General features: G+C 37.2%; 1 protein-coding gene across 18 annotated transcripts in view; it reads left to right on the top strand.

The window, feature by feature from the left end:
- The window catches only part of R3hdm2 (R3H domain containing 2), a 119,627-nt gene that overhangs the window by 8,970 nt on the left and 91,109 nt on the right, over positions 1-19,548 (top strand). For 14 of the 18 annotated variants that reach the window (XM_074083731.1, XM_074083728.1, XM_074083724.1 and 11 more), the window contains one exon: positions 909-969. In XM_074083731.1, the coding sequence (XP_073939832.1) occupies positions 909-969 (61 nt within the window). Of the gene's footprint in view, positions 1-901; positions 970-19,548 lie in introns of all 18 variants that reach the window. The other 4 variants (XM_074083716.1, XM_074083720.1, XM_074083715.1 and 1 more) reach the window with 1 other exon arrangement.

Raw genomic sequence — 19,548 nt, 5'->3', positions numbered from 1 at the left:
TGGTTTGAGGGCTCTTGGGGACAGGCAGCTGATAATTTCCCTGCATGGGAGAGAACAAGGCATTTCATGGAAAGAAGTATTCTCTTTGGCCATACCTTTCCAACTTTAACCACCTACCACACATACCTGATGCCAAAACCCTGTGGTGCAGGGGCTATAAAGAACCCAAAAAAACTTTTTCATGGAAATCTATAAAACATTGAGAGGAAAGACTTAAGTGGTGTGACATTTGTTATGGATTAGAGTTGTGAAACAAAAGTGGTGCACTAGGAATACTCACTTCAGCATAGAACACAGTAGGGCTTAGGTGTTTTGAGGGTACCAAAGAGTATAGACTGGTTTGGGTATGTTAAGGATTCCAGTTGTGGCACTCAGCACTCTGGGCTCTTGAAGAAGATTCAGCAACAACCAGCCCTCAGGGTCTTATCATAGTAACAATAATAATAATAATAATAATGATGAATCCTGCATTTGGAGTGTGGGAATATTAAATTATGTGTTTGTTCTGTCTCTGACCTCTTCTTTATTTGTGCTAATAAGAGAGATTCTGGACTTGCTTGCTCAGTTTGACTTGTGTGAAAAGATGGTGGGTAAAAAAGCAGCTGAAGAATTTCAAGAAGTAAGTCTGGAAAGTGGGACAAGGACTGCTTATTAGAAGAGGGGATTAATAGAGCCAAGTGAGCAGAGTTTTAAAATTGTGAATTGAGAGTGGTAATGGCTATTTAGAGGGTTCAAGGCAGGTGCAGGACTATGAGAAATGCAAACAAAAGAAATTGGGAAAGAAGATACTAAAAAGTGCTGCTGCAGATTTTGAATTGGGTCTCTTTATTTTCTCTGAGGGTCTCAATATATTAAGATATAATATGGCTTTTAACCTTTTGTTTTGTTTTGTTTTTTTGAGGTTAAAGTTGTTTCTTACATGTGATGCCATTCCAGCCCTGGACTCATGGAGGCTGAACATTTATTCAGGTAATAATAGGTAACATTTATGGGATACTTTCTGTGTACTGTGTACCAGGATATAAACTAAGTGCTATACCTGCATTATCATTTAATCTTCACACAACCCCATAGGGTTGGAAGTAATTATTGTGCCCATTTAGTAGATGAAGAAATTGAGATTTAGGAAGTATATCAAGATTCAGTTCATGCTGGAACACTTGCCTAGCAAGTAAGAGCCCCTAGGTTCAGTCCCTAGTAGGGGAAGGGGGAATTGAGTTCAGCTCAGCTGAATTAAAAAATAAAGCCTGTTTGGCTCCAGCCAAAGTGAGAGATTGACAGATGCTGGCAGCTTGGATTAGATGATATCATTTGTTCACCTGCCATAAATATCATGAATATAAAGTGGTTTTCCTCTACTCTCTCTCTTTCTTTTTTTTTTTTTTTGGTTTTGCAGTATTGGGGTTTGAACTCAGGCCTTCACACTTGATAGGCAGGCATTTTACCAGCTGAGCCATGTCCCCAGCCTTAAAGTGGTTTTAATTGACTAAATTTGACCCGAATTTTCATAACTCTTTCCTGCTACTGAATGCATTATACTTTTTTTTTTTTTCCCGTTTGTTTTGAGACAGGGTCTCTCTAGGTATAGATGCCCAGGCTGGCCTCATGCTCACGATCTTCTAGCCTTGTTCTGAGCAATAGGATCTTAGTAGTGCTCTACCATGCCTGGCTTTCACCATACTTTTTATTTGTCTTTAAAACAAAAGGCATACCTTTGGTAAAGAAAAATCCAATCTAGAATTTACTTATTTATTTATTTAGGCAGTAATGTGATTGAACTCTGGGCCTTGTGTTTGCTAGGCAGACACTCTACCACTTGAGCCACACTCCCAGCCTTTTTTATTTTAATTATTTTTCCAATAGGGTCTTGCTTTTATGCCTTGGCTGGCCTGGACCATAATCTTGTTACCTACACTTCCTGTGTAGCTGTGATGACAGGTGTGTGCCACCATACCCAGCTTTTTATTGATTGAGATGGGGAACTCTTGGACTTATTGCCTGGGTCTCTCAGAGATCCTCCTGATCTCAACCTCCCATGTATCTAGGATTATAGGCATGAGCCTATAATGAGCACTGGGATTGAACTCAGGGCATTGTACTTGGCCTGGTTTGAGCTGCACCCTCATCTCCCAGTTCAGGGTTTTTTTTTTAAATTAAAAAAAAGTATGAGTAGGAAGTTTAGGAGAAGGTGATCAGTTTAAAATTTAGAAAAAATATATACATATTAAATAAATTACTTGATAGAATGGCTTAAAATGGAAAGCAAAATAGAAAGCAGCCAAAATGAGGTTTTTGGTTAACAGTGATGGTTGTCCATAGAGTTATGATGGAGCTGAAATATTCTATTGCCTAGTATTGTTGTAAACATCCTAACATTGTAGTGCAATGTATCACTCATGTGTTTGTGATGATGCCAGTGTAAACAAACCTACTATACTGCCAGTCATATAAAAGTCTAGCACATACAATACTTGGTAATGATAATAATAAGTGACTTATTTATTTAACCATACATACATTTATCATTGTTTTAGCATATATTCCTTCTTTTTATTAAAAAAGTTTACTATAAAACAGCGTGCTTTATTACATCAGCAGCAACCTCATACATTTTGTGTTATCGTGTCTCTCGAGTCCATTTCTCTTATGCTTGAATTAATCGTGTGTTATTTTGTTCAGCATACTCCATGAGCATTCAAAATCTCCTGCTAATGTTGACAGTAAGAGGCCATGTTAACTGATTGACGGTTTCAGAAATTATAGTTCATGGTTGCTGGCTCCATTGTTCTGGGTCTGAGGTAAGGTAGAACATGTCATGGTAGAAGGATGTTGTAGAGAAGAACTACTCACCTCACAACAGCTAAGAAGTAGAGATCCTAGTTTAGGATTTTTAGCCATAAAACTTTTCTAGGACCTGGGTGTGGTGATGCATACCTGTAATCCCAGAATTTAGGAGATTGAGGCAGGATAATCACAATGTTGAGGCCAGACTGGTCTGCACAGGGAGAGCCTGTCTCAAAAAAAAAAAAGAGAGAAAAGGGGATAGAGATGTAGCTCAGTGTTTGCTTAGTATGCAAGAGGCACTGAATTTTAGTACCCAGTATTGCAAAAATAAATAAAACAACAAAAAAGCAAAAGTCTTAATTCTTGAGCTGGAGGGGTAACTCAGTGATAGACCCCTGTGCTTAGCATGTGTGGGGCCCTGAATTTCATCGCACACACCAAACTAAACAAACCCAGAAAACAACTTTTCTTTTTTTTTTTTTTTTTATTATTCATTACATGTGCATACATTGTTTGAGTCATTTCTCCCTTCTCCCCCAGAAAACAACTTTTCTAACTTTTTATAAAGTAGGTAAAAAGTTTTGAAATAGTTTAAATTTGTTTGCATTAAAATCTGTATAAGATAAATATCTATAACTAGGGAATTATTTCTTAAGAGGTGATTAATGAAGATAAGTTTCTTGTTGGTATTTTCTCCCTTGAGATACCGTTCACAGGTATTTTCAGCTTTAAAGAACCTAATTAGGATTTCCTACAGGAGTTTCTTTCTGCATCTAAATACTTGTTTACAGATCACATTAATTTTAGTACTTGTCAAATCTAGAGGAGAACTGGGAGTGTTTCTAGTATTGCTGTTTGAAGATCAGTAAAAAGTGAAGGTGAGCATCTCTGAAATGATAATGTAGGTTAAATGGAATATTTTTAAGTTTATCAATTCAAATTGAATGGTTTTCCATGTCATTTTGCCAAGTGTTGTTTGTACACTCAGGTAAATTAATATTGCTTCTTCGGTTACTAAGTGGCTAGCATGAGTTCATTTGCTCTATTTTCATTTCCCCATCTTTTTAAAAGAAGAGCTTTATTAAGGTATAATTAACATACAGTAAACTGCCCACATATGAAAGTGAACTTTTTGCCTGGAGTGGCCTTGACTCATTTTTGTTGGTATCTGCTTGTCCTTAGGCCAGTGTTACACTGTTTATTTTACTGTAGCGTTGTAGTTATAAAATCAGGAGGTATAGGGATCCTCCTGATCTTTGCCTTCTGATTTAGCTAGGATTACACATGTGAGCCATGTGTGCCTGGCAGGTCTTCATATGTTGTTTTTTTTTGCAGTGTTGTTTTGACTATTTAGGACCCTTTGCAGTTTCATATGAATAGCTGTAAACACCTATATTAAAAAAAATTATTGGGTTGGAACAGGGATTGCAGCTAACATTGTTACACAATGTCCTGGGTATGGTGGCATATGCCAGTAATCACAGCACTTGGGAGGCTGAGGTAGGAGGATCATGAGTTAGAAGACAGTCTGGAATACATAGTCAGGTTTTGTCTTAAAAAAAAAAAAACCCCAAAATGCTGGCCAGGTGTGTTAGCTCACATCTATAATCCTACCTACTCAGGAGATGGAGGTCAGGAAGATCATAGTTTAAGGCCAGCCCTGGTAAACGGTAAGACCCCCCCATCACCACTAATAAGCTGGATGTGGTGATGCGTCCTGCCTGTCATTCCAGCTGTGCAGGAGGTTTAAATAAGAGAATTGCAGTCCAGGTTAGCACAGGCAAAAATGTGAGAGCCTATTTGAAAAATAAAGCTAAAAGGACTAGGGGTGTGGTCAAGTGGTACAGCACCTGCCTAGCCAGCACAATGTCCTGAGTTGAAACCCCTATACAAAAAAAAATCCCCCTCCCCAAAAAAAACCCAAAGAAACAAAAAGATATAATATAATATATGTGATTATACCAGCTCAATAATAAATGTATCCAGTACCTTTGTCCCTGTGTAGTTCCATTTCTTCTCTCTTTTTACTGTTACCAAGTTATCAAATTACATCTTCATATATGTTGTCCTCATCAAAACAAATTTATAACTATACTTTTATGGAGTTGTTTTTAAAAATCCAGAGAAAAAAGTTACAAAAAGAAAATACATTTATATGGTCCTTCATATTTACTTTATATTACCTTTATCAGTATTCTCTTTTTTTCACTAGAATTTGAGTTACTGTATAGTGTCCTTTCATTTCAGCTAGAAATGAAATGAAATAGTTAAGTATTTCTTATGAAGTAGGTCTGCTAGTGACAAATTGTGCCCTTTTTTTTTGGTGGTACTGGGGTTTGAACTTGGCTTCATGCTTGCTAGGCAGGTGCTTTATGGCTTGAACCACTCCTTCAGCCCAGATTATATCTTTTTGTTTACCTGTAACTGTCTTAATTTTTTTCCCTTTTTTTTTTTGGTGGGACTGGGGTTTAACCAAGTAGGTGCTCTACTGCCTGAGCCACACCTCCAGTTCATTTTGCTTTGCTTATTTTTAGATGTGGGGATCTCACAAACTATTTGTCTGGACTGGCCTAAAACTGTGATGGATATCAGCCTCCACCTCCAGTCCAGCTACTTTTAAAATACCTTGTCTTTGATTTTTAACAGTTTGATTATGATGTGTGCATCTGTGGATATATGAATTTTTCCTGGTTGGAACTTGAGCTTCCTAGATGTATATGTAGATTAGTATTTTGCATGAAATTTAAGAAGTGTATAGCCATGTTTTCATCAAATAGTCCTGTTGCCTCCTTTTATTCTCTTACGGGGCTACAAATGTGCATTTCTAGTGTGACTGATAGTGTCCCACAGGTCTCCTAGGTTGTGTTCATTTTTCTCTGTTCCTTTTTCTTTTTTCATCAGGTAAGGACTATGCTCAGTTTTAGCTTCAAGTTCATTGATTCTTTTTTATATATGCTAAAAGCTGCTTTGTCCCCTCTGATTTTTTTTCATTTTGGTTATTTCACTTTTCAACTCCAAAAAATTCTATTTGGTTCATTTTTATAATTTTTATCTTTCAATTGATATTCTAAATTCAACACATTGTTCTCATACTTAGTTTTCTTTAGTTTATTAGACATGATATCCTCCCTCCCTTTTTTTTTTTTTGTGGATTTGGGGCATTTTGAACTTAAGCTTGAGGTGCCCTACCATCTTGAGCCATGGCTCCAGTCCTCCTTCCTTTTTTTATTTCTTTTTCTTTTGGTGGTACTGGGGTTTGAACTCAGGGCCTCACACTTGCTAGGTAGGTGTTCATCTACTTGAACCACTCTGCACTCAAAAGTGTTGAATTTTTTTGAGATAGGATTTCGTGATCTGTTTGCCTGGGCTGGCTTTGAACAGCGATCCTTTTGATCTCTACATCCTGGGTAGCCAGGTTTACAAGGGTGAGCCAGTGGCACCCAGCCCTTTTTCCCTTTTTTGAACTTATTTAAGATGGTTGATTTAAACATGGTCTAATAATAGTAAGTCCGTGGCTGGCAGAGTGACTCAAGTGGTAAGAGTACCTGCCTCACAAGCGTGAGGCCCACCAAAAAAAAAAAAAAAAAAAAAAAAAAAAAAAGTAAGACCAATGTCTGGGCTTGCTAAGTGAATTTTTGTTTCTTTTCTTTTCTTTTGGTGGTACCGGAGTTTGAACTCAGGCGCTCTATCACCTGAGCCACTCCACCAGCCCAATAAATTGATTTTTCTTGTTGTGGGCCATACATTCTACTTGGAAGTAATATTATATTGCCTCATATTTAGGATAAGAAAAATCCTTACAATAGCAAACTTCTGTCTCTTCCCTCCTGGCCATTGCTGTATTCTGGTTATACATTTTACTTACATATATAAATTGTATAAATTATTATATATGTTTAAATTATTTTTGCTTTAAATAGTTGATTACTTTTTAAAGATATTTAACTGTTGGGCAAAATAAATCTTTTTAAAAATTTATTATTTATTTATTTGGTGGTTCTGGGGTTTGAACTTAGAGCGTTATGCTTGCAAAGCAGGTATTTTACCATTTGAGCCATATCTGCAGTCCTTTTTGCTCTGGTTATTTTGGAAATGAAGTCTTGTGCACTGTTTGCCCAGGCTGGTATGGAGCCATGATCCTTTTGATCTCAGCCTTCAAGTTGCTATATTTACCAATGTAATTCCTCTTCCTTCATTTAGATCCAGATTTCTATCCCTTATATTCATCCAGACTGAAGGTCTAGTTACCAGGTCTCCTGGTGATGAATTCTTTTAGCTTTTGTGTGTCGACAGTGTTTGGTCTTCATTTTTGAAATATATTTTCTGAGAATATAGAATTATTGACTGATAGTTTTTCTTTCAGTACATTGTGTTCAGACTAGAATAGTTTCCAGTGAGAATTCTGTTGTTTTCTTTAACTTTGTTCTTATATCTTATATGTGTGTTATGTGCCCTTTTTCTCTGGCTGCTTTAAAGATTTTTTCTGTATCACCAGTTAAGTTGTTCTTTGACCTTTTTTTCCCCTAGTAGTACTGGAGTTTGAACTCAGGGCCTTGCACTTGCTAGGCAGGTGCTGTACCACTTGAGCCATGCCCTCAGTCCTGTTTTGCTTTAGTTATTATTATTGTTATTTTTGGATAGGCTCTCGATTTTTTTTTGGCCAATCTCAAACCATAATCTTCCTTCACCTCCCATGTAGCTGGGATGACAGGTGCATGCCACCACGCCTGTCTGTTTGTTGTGATGGTGTCTTGCTAGTTTTTTGCCCAGGTTGGCCTTAACTGCATTCCTCCCTATCTCTGCCTTCTGAGTAGCTGGAATACAGGCATGAACCATTATGCTCAGTCCTGTGTACTGCCTCTAACAGTTTGTGGATCTTTCTTCTCTTCTCTTCTCTTTTTTCTTTTATTTTTGACAGTACTGGAGTCTGAACTCAGGGCCTTGAACTTGCTAGGGTAGCACTCCACCACTTGAGCCATGCTGCTAGCTTTGCTTTAGTTATTTTGTGAATAGGGTCTCACTTTTATGTCCAGGTGGATGACAGGTATATGCCACCATGCCTAGCTTTTTATTGGTTGAAATGGGATCTTGAGAACTTTTTGCTGGGCTGTCCCTAAATCAGGATTCTTTTGATCTCTGCCTCCCAAGTAGCTAGGACTACAGGTGTGAACCACCATCCATACCAAACTGTGATTTTTTTTTTTTTTTTGGGGATGGGACTGGAGTTTGAACTGAGGGCTTCATGCTTGCAAAGCAGGAGGTCTACCACTTGAACCATACCCCCAGTCCATTTTGTTCTGGTTATTTTGGAAATGGGGGCTCTTGCAAACTATTTCCCTGGTCTGGCCTGGAACCATGATCCTCCCAATCTCAGCCTTTCAAGTAGCTAGTATTATAAGAGTGAGCCACCAGCACCCTTTTTTTTCTTTTTCAAACTCTACCTTACATGCTAACTTTTCCTACAATTTTTTGCACATATGGGCTATTGTTATAACTTTTTAAGGTGTTTTTCTTTACTAATTCTATAATTAACATGATTTCTAACTCATTTTTTCTTTGATGCTGAGAATTGAACCCAGGGCTTCCACTTACCACTCACTTTACCACTGAGCTCAACCCCCAATCCCTGTCATTTATTTTTTGTTTTTATTGTGAAATAAGTATAGATTTACAGAAGGTTGAAGAAAACAGAGGCAGTATTCCATGAATCTTACCCAGTTTCTCCCAATGGTTCCATTGCATAACTATAGTACAGTATTGAAACTAGGAAATTGACATTGATAAAATCTATAGTTTATTCAGATTTGATCAGGTTTACATGCACTTGATGTGAGTGTGTCTTTGTGTGTGCACATGTGTATAGTTGTATACAGTTTCAATGAGTGAATTTTTGTATTCACCATCAAGATACAGAAGTTCCATCTCCAAAATTGTCCTTCCCATTGACCTTTAATAACTACTCTCACCTCCTTCCAACCCTCCTCTTAAAACTATATTCCTGAACCTTAGACACCATGAACATGTTTTCTTTATACTATTGCTATTTGATAATTTTACATAAATTGAATAAAAAAGTATGTATGACTAGGTATTTTTCCTTTGGAGATGGGCTTTTTTTTTTTTTTTTTTTTTTTTGGTGGCACTTGGGTTTGAACTTAGGGCCTCATGCTTGCTAGGCAGATGCCCTACTGCTTGAATACTCCACCAACTTTTCTTTTCTTTCTTTCTTTCTTTTTTTTATTGTAGTACTGAGTTTGACCTCAGGGTCTACTCCTTGGGCCAGTCTGCCAGCCCTTTTTTGTGATGGGGTTTTTCAAGATAGGGTCTTGTGAACTATTTGCCCAGGCTGGTTTCAAACGGCAATGCTTTGCTTCCTGAGTAGCTAAGATTACAGGTGTGAGCCACTGGCACCTGCTTGTTGTTTTTTTTTTTTTTTTAATTTTAGCACTATAATTCTTTTGAGAAGGATGAGATCTCCAAGTTCTTATACATTAATAATTTGTTCCTTTTTATTACTGAATGCTCTTCCGTTGTATGACCATATCACAGTTTGTTTAATTGTTTACCTGTTGAATGGCTTCTTTTTTGCTGTCAATTTTTGTTATGAATAAAGCTATTATAAACATTCATGTATAAATTTTTGTGTAAATGTAAATATTTATCTGGGATTAATGCCCAAGATTATAATTGCTGGTGGTATGGTAATTACATATTTCATTTTATAAGACATTCCCAAACTGTCTTCTGATATGGCTCTATCTTATTTTCCCACTAGCAATGTATGAGTGATCTAGTTTTTCTGCATCTTTGCCAGCATTTTATCCCCCTCCCCACATTCACCTTACCAATGCCTAGTAGAATCAAGTTGAGCCAAGGGCCTCATGCATACTAGGTAAGCATAAAAGCTAATAATTTTGAACATGTCTGTGTTTATAGCTGCCTATTTGCTAACTGGATTGTTCCTTTTTTTGTAGTGGGGTTTGAACTCAGGGCCTTGTACTTGCTAGGCAAGTGCTTTGGCACTTGAGCCACATTTTCAGCCTTTTAAGCTTTAGTTATTTTTCAGATTGAGTTTAGCCCAGGCTATCCTGGACCATGAATGATCCTACTATCTGTGGTCTCCCAAGAAGCTGGGACCCTAGGTTCTCATCACCTTACCTGGCTTACTGGTTTGAGATGGCGTCTCACTAAGATTATAGGCTCTCACACTTGAGCCACATCTCTAGTCCTTTTTTTCAAATTCTTTTTTTTTTTTTCAGTACTGGGGCTTAAACTCAGGACCTACACCTTGAGCCACTCTGCCAGCCCTTTTTTGTGAAGATTTTTTTTTTTTTTTGAAATAGGATCTCATACAACTATTTGCCTGGACTGGCTTCAAACCAGGATCCTCTGCTTCCTGAGTAGATAGGATTACAGGCGTGAGCCACTGGTGCCCTGCTTAAATTCATTTTTATTTTATTTATTAATTTTTTTGGTGGGACTTGGATTTGGACTTAGGGCCTCATGCTTGCTAGGCAGGCACTCTACCACTTGAACCATTTCAAATTCTTGAAAAGGCCAAATAAAGCTCAGACAAAAAGATATTTATGTTGTTTAATATCTGTTGAAGCCCATCTACTTTTAGAAGTTTGCAAATCAATTAGTTACAGGCCTGGAGCTAGAAATGGTCAGCTACCATGTACAAGTTAATGGTGTGAAAAGATTTTTTTGTGTTAACTTACGCATTATGATATATCTTTTCTTGTTCAGGTTTTCTTTGAATGTACTACTAAGTTCTGGGTATCATGTGCTTTTTCTTTATTCTTGTCTTTTGATTTTTCTCAAAAGAATGGTCATACTTCTTACATTTAAAAGGTAGAGCTTTTCCAGTTCATCTAGCTTGGTAATTCTTTGACCTTTATTATTAGTTTTGGAACTTAACATCAGAGTTTGGTGATGTGATATATGTACTAGTATTTCTTAAATATTTGTCTTTGTTTTCCAAAGCTTCCCTTATTGATGTAAAAATCTCAGTGCAATATGGCATTGTCATAGCTCAAAGCTATGCAAAAAGCATCTGAAGAAAATATTTCTATGCAATAATTTTCTTTAATTAGAACACTTTATTTAAGTAATTGGACGACTTTGAGCTCTAGGAATCTTCTGCTAGAGCTCCTTGTGATTTTTTTAGTGTCTCATCAGTAGAGTTTTATTTCTGTTTCCATTCTATTGCTTTGCTGATGAGCCAAGGATGTAGCTTGGTATATTAGTCACCTATTTTGACAGTTCCTATTATGATCCCTTGCAAGTGGTTGCTCAGTGATTATTTGTCAGATGAATGAATGTCTCCCCATTGAGTCACTGTTTCAGTCAACCCCCTCCTCTATTTCATCTAGGATCTTGCCTTTTTTTGTCTTATTTCTATCCTTTTGGTCATTTCTTAATTGTTTGCATATTCACAGGAAGGAAAATGAAGAAGACAAAGGAGATGAATCCTGAAACCATTCTGTTGTTTATGAGTTACTCTGATTAAGAAGCAAGTATTGTATAAGAAAAGTTTGAAACACTTGGCTAAATAAGATTTTGGAGTTAATGTTGGATTTTATTTTTTTATTCTATTTTTCTTTGCCATTACTAGTGGTGTGTTAGATTTTTTTGCTTTGGTTGAAAGCCCTGACCTGCTTTTTCTCACTTTAATTTATAGTTACTGATAGGCTGTTTTACCTTTTAATTTCTCATTTCTGTAGAAGCTTCTTTCTCCCTTAAGTATTCATGTATCATCTGCTTTTCTTCCTGCCTTTTCTTCTGCTGCTCTGCCACTGTTTCTCACTTACATTCACCCTTTGTGTCGCCATTTCAAATCCAAGATTTTAATTACTCTTAGTCTAGTGATCTAGATTACTAGTTCCACCTGTGTAACTAACTACCTTGTGAACATTCTGATTTTTTTCAGCACGTGGATTCGCCACATTTATTATATATTAAACAGACCTTGATTTGTTTCTTTTGTTTTGTTTTTGGTTTCTTGTTTTCTTGAGTCAGAGTCTTGTTATGTAGCCCAGGCTTTCCTCAAACTTTCAATACTCCTCCCTCAGCTTCCTGAGTGCTAGGATTAGATAGGCATGTGTCACCATGCCTGGCATCATCTTTCTTTTCAAACTGATTTCTTCCTCCGTATTCCTATCTCAGTGACTGAAAATATTATCCATCCAGTGGTTCTCAAACTTCTTGTGGTGTCAGAACTCTTTCACTTTTTTGGTGCCTGGGATCAAACCCAGCTGCAAACCATGTGTGGTGGTTCACATCCACAATCCTAGCTACTTAGGAGGTGGAGGAAGCTTGAGGATCAAAAGTTAAAGGCCAGCCTGGGAAAGATAGCAATATACTATCTCAAAAACAAAAAACAAAACAAAATAAAAAAAAAAGCTGGAGACATAGCTCAAGTAGTAGAGTGTCTAGCATTTACAAGACCCTTTGTTCAGTTTTCAGCACTGGGGGAAAAACAAAGACTGAAGTAAGGTGTGGTAAGACACATATATAATCCCTACACTCCGGAAGCTGAAGCACTCCAGAAGCTGAGACAGGAAAATTATTAGTTCAAAGCCAGCCTGAGCTACATAGTGAATCCCTGCCTGAACAAACTAACAAAAATAAATAGGCTTTATGTGGGTTGCACCTATAAATATTAGATATTAAAACTTAACTACTCAGGAGATAGCAGCATAAGGATCAAGAGTTTGAACCTTGACAAAGGTAATGAGACCCTGTCTGAAAAACAAAATAAAAACATAAAAAGGGCTGGGGGTTTTAGACTCAAGTGATACAGTGATTGTCTAGCATGTGTGAGGCTTTGGGTTTGATCGTTGCCCAGTACCACAAAAAAGAAAAAAAAAAAGAAGAAAATAAACCTGTTACTTATTAACAAAAGCTGGGCAGGGGGGGCGGTATTTGAATTCATGCACTCTGTCAGCCCTTTATGCATTTTTTTTTTTTTTGGTAGTGCTGGGGTTTGAACTCAAGCTTACACTTTGAGCCACTCTACCAGCTCCTTTTTGTGATGGGTTTTGTCAAGATAGGGTCTCTCGAACTGTTTCCCCAGGCTGGCTTCCAGCAGTGATCCTCCTGGTCTCTGCCACCTGAGTAGCAAGGATTACAGGTGTGAGCCATGGGTGCCAGTGCATTGGTGATTTTTAGGATAGGGTCTCACTTTATGTCCAGGCAGGCCTGGACTTTGATCCCCCTATTTGTGCTTTTTTGCATAGCTGGGATGATAGATGCACACTACTGCTGTCAGTCATTGGTTGAAAATAGGGGTCTCTGAACTTTTTGCCCAGGCTGGCGTCAAACTGTTATCCTCCTGAGTAGCTAGGATTATAGGCTTCAACCACCACGCCTGGCCGTAAAGCAAATATTAATGAAAGTAACTTTTTTACAGAGTAGCAATAATAAGAGTTAAAGAGAAATGATCATTATCAGATCTGCCTTTTCATTCAAATTACTTGGGATGTTACATGTTATGTAGTTTCTGGAAACTTCTACTCCATGTACTTGGGAATGCATGGGAGTGAAAAAGGAAAGAAAGGACTTAATATTACTATGAAAATGTTTTTAATCTTGTAGGTCCCATAGAAAAATCTTGGGAATTCTAGGCCACACTTTGTGAGCTGCTTTTCTATACAGGCCCCTGCATCCCCTCTTATACATCTCCTCTTCTCCCAGTCATCATATGCATCTCCTTATGTCACTGAATCTTAGATTGCATCCCATAATATTTATCTCTTAAGAGAAAAATGCATTCTGATGCCCTTAAAAACTACTATCCCTCTAGGCCTACTTATTCTGTTCATTGTAGATAACTAGTACCCTTAGTTTGGAAGGCCCTATGAAACAGGTCTTATTATTGTTAATTCTTCTAGGCTTTTAAAATAGTGACCCAGATCTTGTTGAATTAGTTTAGCAAAAACTAAATAACAACAAAAATAATAGCTAATATTTATTTGAATGCCTTCCATGTGTCTAAGCATTGTAGTTATATATTAACTCATTTAATTTTTGTACCCCAAAAGATGGTTACTGCTACCTTTGTTTTATAGGAAAGGGAAACTGGGGGACTGAGAAGTTAAGTAACTTGCTTCAACATCACACAGCTTGTAGGTGGCATAACTAGAAATCAAATCTCCTAACAATCTTACACAGATCTTTTTTACCCAAGATCCCATAATTAAATTCCTTGTTAGGATAAAATGAAAATTAGAGGTAAAATTAGATGTCATATCACTGGTGTGGTAATCTTTAAAAATAAAAGCTACCTTTTTAGGTATGAATGAAAGGAACTTTTGGACTGGGGGCATGGTCAAGTTAGCAAGTGTGAGTCCCCGGTCTTTGTGTAGTTTATGTTTAATGGCATAGTTATGAGGAGACACAGCCAAATTTTCTTCTAAAGATAGGTGAGGCTGGACATATCAGTCTATTGGTCCATTTCTATATTGGCCTATAGTTTATACTGAGGAAGAATTTCTTTGGGACCATTTGCTTTGCTTAGAATAAAGCAATATATAAAAGGACCAGATTATGGTTTCCTTTATATTTTATATCATTTTATAGGTATATTAAGCATCATTAAGAGTTATCATAAATTAACTTAAAATTTGAGTTTAAGCTGGGTGCTGCTGGCTAATGCCTGTAATTCTAACTACTTGGGAGGTTGAGTTCAGGAGGAGCTTGCTTCCAGGCTAGCCCAGGCAGATAGTTTGAGAAACCCCCATCTCCAAAATAACCACAGCAAAATGGATTATTGTTTTGGCTCAAGCAGTAGAGTGCCTGCTTTGCAAGCATGAAGCCCTGAGTTCCAACACCATCCCCACCAAAAAAATTTTTTTAGTTTGAAATGTATCTGAGGCTTATGAAGAGAATGGTAGAATTTTCTAAATTTCAAAAATGTAGAATGCTATTTCTTCATTGTACATTGCTTAGTTTGTAGGATGTATCTGGGTTGTGGTCATTCTCATACTCCTCAAGATACCAGTTTTAAGATTGACTGTCCAGGTTGGGTACAGTGGCAGAAAGACTGGGGCGTGGCTCAAGAATGCCTGCCTAGACTGGAGGTGTGGCCTATATAAAGCCCTGAGTTCAAACCCCAGTCCCACCAAAAGAAAAAAGTATTGGAGTGCATGCCTAAAAACCGTGAGGCCCTGAGTCCAAGCCCTCCCTACCAACCTTTTTTGCTCTTTTTGTTTTTCTAATAGGATCTTACTTTCATGCCTAGACCAGCCTGGACCTTGATCTTCCTAGTTATGCTTCCTGGCATAGCTGGGATGACAGATGTGTGCTACCACATCCAGCTTTTATTGGTTGAGATGGGGTCTCGTGGACTTTTTTGTCTGGATTGTCCCTGAACCACAATCCTCCCAATTTCTGCCTCTCAGCTAGGATTACGGGCTTGAGCCACTGTACTCAGCTTTTTTTTCTTTTTCTTTTTCTTTTTGAGCAGGTTCTCATGTGTAACCTAGTTTGGTCTAGAATTCCTGCCTCAGCCTACAGAGAGCTGGGATTACATGCGTCCACCATGCCCGGCATGAAGCATTCTTGAGTAGGTTGAAACCTGCATGAAAGATATAAGCCTAGGGTTTGGGACTATCTTCATTTAATTTTAAATTCATCAGAGTTAGAGTTCAGTTTAAGTATGGGAAGACAATAATCATGGCTTTCTGTTCAATTTTCAAACTACTTTTTTTTTTGGATTATACCAGAGTTTCAACTGAGGGCTAGACAGGTACTCTATCATTTGAGCCATGCCCTCAGCCTCAAACTACCTTTTTTTTTCAATTGATTAATGAGAATCTTAGAGGTTAAAAAAAAAGAATAGAAAAATCTTGAGTGCTGTGTATTATCAGTACCAGAGGCATAATGGGTTTAAAAAGTATAAATTTGTGTTAGACCTAGAACTTGGTGATAGAGAAAATAGATTTTTTTGGCGTGAAACTGGGATTTGAACTCAGGACTGTGTGCTTACAAAGCAGGTGTTCTACCGCTTGAGTCATATCTTCAGTCCATTTTGCTTTGGTTACTTTGTTGATGGGCTGTCTCCAACTATTTGCCTGGGCTGACCTTGAACTGCCATGCTTCCTACTGATCTCAGCCTCCCAAGTAGTTAGGATTACAGGTATGACATTGGCAACTGGCTTTGAAAATAGAATTTTAACCACATTCTAATTTTCTTTCTTAAAAACTGTCTTCTTTGTGTCATTTGGGTTTGCTTTTTCTATAATAACTATTATTTTTTAATGTTTATTAGCTCTTATAATCAGATTTGCCAAGTTTTTGAAAATATTTTGTTTTTTGAAAAAATATTTTAGAGTTCTGGTGTTTGAGTGGCAATTTTTGCAGTTTCCTTTATTGCAAAAGGCTTGGGAATTTGTTAACATAAAATAATTTTCTCTGTGACTCCTGATTCCCCACCTAGGCTCTTTGGCCTGCCATCTATTTTTAAATCCTGCTGCTGTGCTCAGTATTGCTACAGTTCTTGTCCTGAATTATTTATCATTGTTTGGAGCTGAATGGAGCAGTATTTTTTTTTTTTTTAAACCACTGCTCATTAGAACCCATGTGTCTGTCTTCAACTTGGTTGACAGATTTAGTTCATATTAAATTCCACTGGCCCCTCCTAGGAAAGCTAAAAGGCAGCATGGGCCACAATCTCTGATACACTGTAAGATAATTCACATTTACTATTACTTTGTTTCAGGAACAGGGAACAGAGAGAAGCTATGCTATGTTATTATTTTTAGATTCAGCTCAGAGATAGAGACTGTATTATGCTGGCGTTTCTGATTAACATTAATTTTTTTGTTTTGTTTTTATAGTTGTTACATCAGTGTTACTTCTTAAGGACAGATGGGGAGAAATCTCTATGATAAACTCAGCATTAGAACAATATTCCTTTTAATTATAAATATGACCTGGATATTTGTGGGCACTTTGAAATTCCCTGGTTTGGGGGAATGGGTTGTAGAAGATTGGTTTGTTTTGTTGGGAGTATTTTTTCACATTGCTTATTCTCTTACATTTTACAGGCTTAGAAGAAAGATGGCAAAACCTAAGAGAGCAGTGCAATTATTTTGAATAATATTTTTCCTATTTCTGTTTTGTAATGCATCAAAACTGATGTTTCTCTTTTGTCATTATTTTTTCTTGCATCCTCTCTTTCATGAAAGTGTTTTTTTTTTTAATATCGCTGCTTTTTTTTCTCTTTGATGGATGAGCGCCATCACTTGTTCATTCTTTACTTCTTTAAGTGTTTAGCCCTTTCCTATCACTTCAGGCAGAAAGGGTTTGGCTGTCCGTCAATCATTTGGGCACTTGAGGGAGTTTTGAAGCCTTTTTTGCCTGCCCTGCTTTATTGCCATGTCTGAGTTTGTGTACCTTTTTAAAAAGAGTAATAGTATTCTTAGAATATTTTAATATTTTGAACCAGAAGAAGCCTTTTGGTCTTCTATTGCTGCTTCTAGTCAGTTCTATTAGCCATAAAACTGGTAGCTTACCACCTACTCATTCCTGTTATTGTCATTATCATTTCATCCCCCTGTGATAGTGGCTCTCAGATGCATAAATCCCATATTTCTTAGCAGGACGTTAGGACAGCCCAGTCACTGACTTTTCTTACACTAACCTGTTTCTTGGTAATATATCAGACAAGTTGACCCAGATTAATTTTACTATATTTCCTTTGTTCTTTTGCTCTCTTCCAAGTTATCTTGACACTCTCTTTGCCAATGCATTTCCATGATGCCTTGAAAAATGCTGTTCAGAATTACGTTCTTTTTTTTTTCCTTTTTCTTTTTTGGCTATAGTAGGGTTTGAACTTAGGGCCTCATGCTCGCTAGGCAGGTGCTCTACCACTTGAGCCACTCTACCAGCCCCAGAATTACATTCTTTAGGAAACTTTCCATGATTCAAGCTACTCATTAATTTGTATGTACTCATACTGTTTTTTGTATTTATCAAACCTTCTGTTTTAAAGCTACTTATGATTTAAAGCATAGTCCCTTCACTCAAGGAGTTAGAATCTTAAGGAGAAATAAGAAATGAGTGTATTATTTTTCTCTCATTATTTTGCATTTCATGTGTCTTGTGAAATTCAAAAAAAATTTATTTAAATGCTAGATTTCTACTGTAAGGACAAGAGCAAAGATCTTGTTTTCTGTGGAGTTTTATGAACTATAACCTATTGCTCTCAGCATGGTAGGCAGCCACCTGCCTCACCATTGGGCAGACTTATTGGATGATAGAGTACCAATGTAGGAAAAAAGGAATCGCAGGCATTGGGGATTCTCTATTTCATGTCTTTTTTGGTATGAATACTGATTTTATAGTCTTACTTGAGATTATATTTTGGAGACTAAGGATTGAATTATTATTTAAAGAAAGGAAACATGTTAGGTTTCTTAAATAGCCGTCCAAATTTTCTCTGCATAAAAAAAGTTAGTGTATATTTATTACTGGCAGTTTAGAAGGATGGCTTGCTTGAGCTAAAGCCTGTCCTTGATGGCTTGATGATATGGTTTTATAGACTTCTCTTAATAAAATTGAGCTCATGTAAATTTACTGTGAAAGTGTTTAGTGAGTCTAGAACCAGGATCACATATTAACATCAGGGCTGTTAACCTCATTTTCCAAATTCTTGTGATATTTTGCATGGGAATTGGGTTTACCTTAGAGATCTTAATTCAGATCTAGGATCCCTGACCTTTTAAGAAGTGGGGCTGTGTTTCATTTTCCTGACACTTTTGAGATCACTTGATGACATTAAGGTGCTGTGGTGGGCATAGGGTATGGAGGATGGAAAGTTGGGTAAGCAAGAAGAAAGTTCCTGAGTGAAGGGAAGGAAGAAAACTACTTGAGATTAATTATTTGCTTAATCTTTTTATATTAGAATTAGATGATTGTAAATCACCTGGCCACATCAGGTAAATAGCCCTAGTATTATTGACCATGTACAAAGTTAAGAAACAGTCCTACCTAAAGTCCACCTTTAACCTCTTGCTCCCAACTGCAGAGTTTGTAAGTCCCTCAGGATCAGAACTCACTAAAGCTATTATGTTCACAGTTACAGTTTGTTATAGCAGAAGGATACAGATTAAAATCAGCCAAGGGAAGAAACATATGAGCAGAGTCTCGGAGGGTTCCACATGCTAAGCTTTCAGTTTTCTTCACCCAGTGGAGTCATGGACAGTGTTAATTCCTCCATTAATGATGTGTGATAATATACAAAGTATTGCCCACCAAGTAAGCTTACTTGAGTCTTTGTGGTTTTTATTTGGGGTCCCTGACTGCCCAGGTAACTCACCTCAATCTCTAGTCCTTCTTAGGTTGAGTTGATTGTACTTGTCCCAAAGTTCTCAACATAAATCACATTGTTAGACTGTCTAGAATGGCTCAAGGTCCATAGTAAACAGCTCTTCTCAAGAAGACGTCTCAGGGATTTAAGATTACTTCCCAGAAGCTCAGGCAAGCTGAGGATCTAGTTGAAAGCTAGACCTATTTTTGAGCAAGGTTAGATTCTTTACTACACACTGTGTTAGTTGAATTCTCAGGCCCAACTATGAGGAAGGGGAGGGAGGAACTAGTTTAAATTTTTTTGAAATATGCAAATTTATTTATTGTTTTTTGCATAACACACACATACAGTCTTTTTTTTTTTTTAGGATTCTTTTTTATGATGCTGGGGATTGAACCCAGGACTTCTTGCATGCTAGGCAAGTGCTCTACCACTGAACTATATCCCCA

This window comes from Castor canadensis, chromosome 8 (genome assembly GCF_047511655.1).
Source record: "Castor canadensis chromosome 8, mCasCan1.hap1v2, whole genome shotgun sequence".
NCBI classification, from domain to species: Eukaryota; Metazoa; Chordata; class Mammalia; order Rodentia; family Castoridae; genus Castor; species Castor canadensis.
The sequence above is the reverse complement of the archived record's forward strand: the minus strand, read 5'-3'. Positions and strand labels throughout refer to the sequence as shown.